The sequence below is a fragment of the Buceros rhinoceros genome, unplaced genomic scaffold (assembly GCF_000710305.1).
Source record: "Buceros rhinoceros silvestris isolate BGI_N320 unplaced genomic scaffold, ASM71030v1 scaffold15580, whole genome shotgun sequence".
Classification (NCBI taxonomy): domain Eukaryota; kingdom Metazoa; phylum Chordata; class Aves; order Bucerotiformes; family Bucerotidae; genus Buceros; species Buceros rhinoceros.
In genome coordinates this window covers 33,977-39,036 of record NW_010389158.1, presented here as the reverse complement: position 1 = coordinate 39,036, position 5,060 = coordinate 33,977, and the positions used below count along the sequence as shown (strand labels likewise).

Here is a 5,060-nt window from a genome sequence, read left to right as displayed (position 1 = left end):
GCACGCCCGCCCCCCTCCCGGCTCCATCCGATTCCATCATTCAAATTAATTACAAGGAGCCAGGCAGGAGTTATAATTGTAACCGAGTGGAATTACATTCTGATGAGGTACAATTTGTGTCTTCTCTTATTTTTTTTTTCCCCTTTAAACCCCCCCAAACACGCTCCCACCCGGCGTCTGCGGCCCCTGAAGCTACCGCAATATTAGAAAGCCCAATCCCATTTGTGAAAGGCGAGATCAAAGACTTTAATTCGTTTCCTTTGCTCCTTTTTTTTTTTTTTGGCTTTTTTTTTCCTTTTGAATCTAGGGTTTGGGTTTTTTTTTTTTTATTTGGAGGGCAGGAGGGAGCCGGGCTGGTTTTGCTACAAAGAGGCTCCTGGGTAAATGGTGGCTCAGCTCCTAAAGCATCAAACAATGGGGAAGCTCCTGAAGAGAAGGGTGATTCATACCGAACAAAGGAAGGTGATTAGCTGTTGTTGTAGAACAATGGGGAGGTGTCAGGATGCCTGCGAATGAATTAGGAGCCCGCCATCCATCCCGGGGGCTGCTGGGTGAGGGAAGCTCATTTATATTCCCAACTGCGCCCATCTTTATTGTCATTTGAATTGCACATTTTAAAACGAGATTAGGGTAAATTGAAAATACCTGTAATTTCCCTGTCATAATTCCCCATCAGGAAGGCAGGTGGCTTTGCTCGCAGCAAAGCTGGGTAAACATCACGGGGCCTGATGAGGTGGGGACGAGGAGGAGGAGGCGCTGCAACGCGGCACTGGTTTTCCTTCTCCGGTTGCGCCCAAGGCCACCTCAGAGACTCGGGAGCTGGTGGCCTTGCTGCGAGGATGATCTGGAGCCGTCAGAGTTGCTCTGGACGCTGTCGTGTTCTGCTGTCCTCTCCTCCCACTGTGACTCTGCCACTGCCGACCCTTCCCGGCGTCGCTTCTTCCGCCCCATGAGGTTTCACTTTGCAAAGTCGTACCAGGAAGAGAGGTGGCAGTCACAGTGTTCTCACACCAGTATGCCCAGTTAGAGCCTGTAGCCTCGAGCAGAGGCGTGGAGCCCAGGGACTTGTGTATGGTGGAGCTGGCAGGGAGCTTCCACCCGTGTCCAACACACATTGGGTGTTGTTACCCCTTGGGTTCACATTAGAGCTGTGGCTTCATGACTCCCGGCATCCACAGCAAAATGAGCATCACAGAGCGAAATCTTAAAGATCTTCAAGGCCAACCTAGCACTGCCAAGCCCACCACAAACCATGTCCCGAAGCCACTAAACCTCGTCCCTTGTGCCACCTCCAGCCCCGTGACGCTGACCCCGTCCTCCAGCACAGCTGCAACGGGACAGCAGGTTCTGCAGGCACCTGCGGAAAACCTCTCCCCAAGGCCATTTCTTTCTGCTTTGTCCCTCAAACGAGGTCCCATCCCTACAACCCAAAGCTGGAGGTCTAAGACATCACGAAAAATCAAACCATCTCTGGATGGTCTTATTCCCCACCCTAACACCGAACCCTCTTCTCTTCTCGCTCGCTGCCATCGGTTCTCCTGTTTGGTTTGCTGCTCAAGTGTTGGGATGCTGCTCATGTCACAAAGGGGAGAAGCCGAGCGCTAGCTGGCAGAACCGAAAGGCCTGTGACACCAATGAGGACTCGGCAGTGATGATTAGGCTGATGAAAGAGCAGAAATGCCACTTTGAAGTTAGCGGTAGACAAAAGATCATCATTAGGCAGCGAGATATTACACGGGAGGTTTTCAAAGCAGGCGGCTTGATTTCCTTAAACGGGAATCAGAGCAGCCGTAAAGGTTTTTGAAGTGAAATGCCGCAGCGAATGGTGCGTGTGGCTCCCTGCTCGCTCTGCTTCACTGAAGCCCTTCAAGACAAAGAGCGACGTGCATGACACGAGCCCGTCTCACAACGCTCTAAGCGCTAAATCGCAGCATCAAGGAGGCTCTCAGGGCTTTTGCCGTGTTGTCTTAGGACCAAACTTTGCTTTCCAGACTCAGCAGTGGGCAAGCGGGTGCTGCGCCGTGCCGACGGGTCGCTCATGGGCTTGTCTCTGTCTCTCCGCAGACCCACCTCTGGTGAACTTGTCCGTGGAGCCGCAGCCGGTCCTAGAAGACAACACTGTGAAGTTCCACTGCTCCGCCAAGGCCAACCCTGCTGTCACCCAGTATAGGTAAGGTGGCCGTCCCAGTCACCAGCACCACACATCCCGCTTCAGCCCTCCTCTGGAGAGCTCCTCATGTTCCCCACCATTCAAAGCGGTGTCCCAGGAGGGCTCAGCAGCTCTGGCTGTGGTTTCTGGTGGCTGTTCCTCTTGCTCCCAGGTTTATCGCTGCTTGGTGGTCGTTTGAGCTCATCCCCATGGCCTCTGCTGTCCTCCAGCCAGGGCCAGACACAGCCCCTGATCCCCACAGAGCAGCAGAGACCTGCTGCCTCTGCTCCTTCTCCCACTGTCCCCGCTTCAAATGGCTCCTGGCACTGCTCTTGCCTGGATGACGTTACACTCTGCGTTGGGCTGTCTGCTCTGTTTTGCCGTGTGCCACAGTCCTCAGTCAGAGATTCATTGGTGCTTTGGAGTGGATGGAGGGGCCTGGCACCGAGTGGCAGAGCCATCTCTTTGGGGACATAACGAGCAAAGCATGGTGCGTGGAAAGTCTGTTAGGGGAAACTTCCTTTTGTTTTTTTATGAACGATACAACTCCACATAACCCTTAAGCGACCACCGGGAGCAGCTCAGAAGGGGACCAAGCAGAGGTGCCTGGGCTGGAGGTGTGGCGGGACAAGGGATGGGCTCTTCTTGAGTGGGACTTTCTCTTTGAGTGGGACATTCTCCTTGGATGGGACATTCCCCTTGAATGGGCAGGGTTGTCCTTATCACCTGTGATCGTCAATGAGAGCTCCAGTGAGCTCAGAGCAGGGCACGAGCGGTTGAGGAGCTCGATTTGGCACGAGCAAGGCCATCGCAGGAGGAGAAATCGCATCAGTTGCAACCGCAGTAAGTCTGGGATGAAGGTGGTGGATGGGGCTCCCTGCCTGCACCCCCACGCCGAGGCAGTCCCAAGCCTCCCTCGATCACTAGTCAACAAAACGCTGCAGGGATTGATGAGCAGGACTCCAGCCACACGTTGCTCACCACGTTGTGTTCAGTTGGTCCCGTTTGCCGCAGAAGGTGAGCAGACGGCTCTTGGTTTAGAAAACACCTCTTCTCCCAAAGGTTTCTCGGTCTAAGCGTGGGTGTGGAGAGCGGGATGGGTTGTCATCACTCTTTGGGAGAAGAGACCATCGCGCTCAGCCTCCTGGCTCTGGCTCTTGGCCTGGAGGAGCCAGCGTGGAGATATTTCATAGCAGGTACAGCCAGGTCCCATCACTGCCATCCGCCGCTCATCACGCCTGCCTCAGAGCCGCGAGCGCGCAGTCGGTTCTGGGTTTGCAGCAGCGTGGTTGATAATAACGGAGGAGGCACCTCCGGGGACAAGTTACCGTGACCCGCCTCCTGTTCGGCTCGTACAGCTTAATTAGTACAATCGAGTTTGCTGGTAGGAGCGATTCCTTCTGGCTGGGTATTTGCTATCAGCACCACAAAGCGATAATTGCGTTGCTGGTTACACAGAAGAGTTATTAATTTGAGAAGTCAATTAATGTCAAAGATACAAATAGCCCTGTTTTCATATTTACAGTTAGGAGGAGAGCGAACGTCCCACGCGGGGCGTACGCCGTGATTGATTCTGGTGCGGGCAAAGGCGAAACAACCCGCCGTGGCCGAATTTCTGCGCCAAAGATGGTCACGTAGCCTGGTCCTCACCACCGGGGGCTTCCACATCCTCCCCGAACCCACCCTGGGCTGAGCCTCGAATGCTCCCATCTGGGTTCTCTCCACCCAGCAGCCCATGGACCCGCCACGTTCTCCCGTCTTCAGTGACGTCTTGTTAGCGCAGGGCTTTTGCTGTCCCCCGTAGCTGCTGCTTCTACCTTCTCGGGGCCAAGCACCTCGTCTCCCTCCCTGCTGCCTGAGCACCGGGGTTTCTGCTTCATGGTTCGTTTCATGATGGTCCTTCCTGGAAAAACTAATTGCGTGGTTTTTTCCGGTTGTGCTTTCTCATAAAAGGGATTTGGGGGGAGGAAAATGAAGCCTCAAAGATTCGAGCACTTTGGGTTTCTCATTCCTGAAGTTCCTTTAACATGTTTTATCATCCCCCAAGGGTTTTTCCCTACCACTGTGACAAGCAAACAGGATTCAGCAGCGCTTGGCGGGGCTTCCTTCTGCTTAATGGCTCTGATTGATTACGGGGAGGGGGGGGTTCATTTCCCTTCCAGAAGATCCCAAAGCTCTTCACTAAAGGCAGCAGATGTTTTGGTACTGAAGCCTGGAGCCCTCCGGAGTGACATGTCCAAGCAAGGACTTCCCCACACCTCACCTCTGCCGGGGAGGGGAGGCTTGGCGGGGCTTCCTTCTGCTTAACGGCTCTGATTGATTACGGGGAGGGGGGGGTTCATTTCCCTTCCAGAAGATCCCAAAGCTCTTCACTAAAGGCAGCAGATGTTCTGGTACTGAAGCCTGGAGCCCTCCGGAGTGACATGTCCAAGCAAGGACCTCCCCACACCTCACCTCTGCCGGGGAGGGGAGGACGTGTAAAGCCCCAGGACTGAGGTAGCTGGAGGTGTGGACAGGCAGAACCTGAGCTCAGCTGGTGAAAATTAACTTTTTCTGCCTTAAAAACAAGAGGCCAAGAGGCCCCTCCCCACACCCCACCAGAGAGCAGAGTCGTGATGAAATCCAGGTGGTTGGTTTTCTTCACTCTCATCCCACGCCTGAGGTTTATAACACGAGGAGAACCTGGTTAGAGAAGATACCTCGTAGCCATCTGCGTGGAACATTACTGCCTCATCCCTTCTGGGGGGAGTTTAAGGACATTCCATCCAAATTTACAAGTTTCCACAAAATACTTGGTCTCAGCGGCATTTTGCGTCTGATGGTGTTGGGGGCGGGCAGGACTGGGGCAGGGTGGCCGTTGCTGGAGAGCTGGATCCTCTGCTCCTCATCTTCTCCGAGGCCGCTCTGAAGC

The 5,060-nt window shown here is 54.2% G+C and overlaps 1 protein-coding gene across 1 annotated transcript in view; it reads left to right on the top strand.

Annotated features, from left to right (window-relative positions):
• The window catches only part of KIRREL3 (kin of IRRE like 3 (Drosophila)), a gene marked incomplete at its 5' end in the record, with an annotated part of 44,576 nt that overhangs the window by 5,641 nt on the left and 33,875 nt on the right, over positions 1-5,060 (top strand). The window contains one exon of the mRNA XM_010133254.1: positions 2,065-2,170. Within this exon, the coding sequence (XP_010131556.1) occupies positions 2,065-2,170 (106 nt within the window). The remainder of the gene's footprint in view (positions 1-2,064; positions 2,171-5,060) is intronic.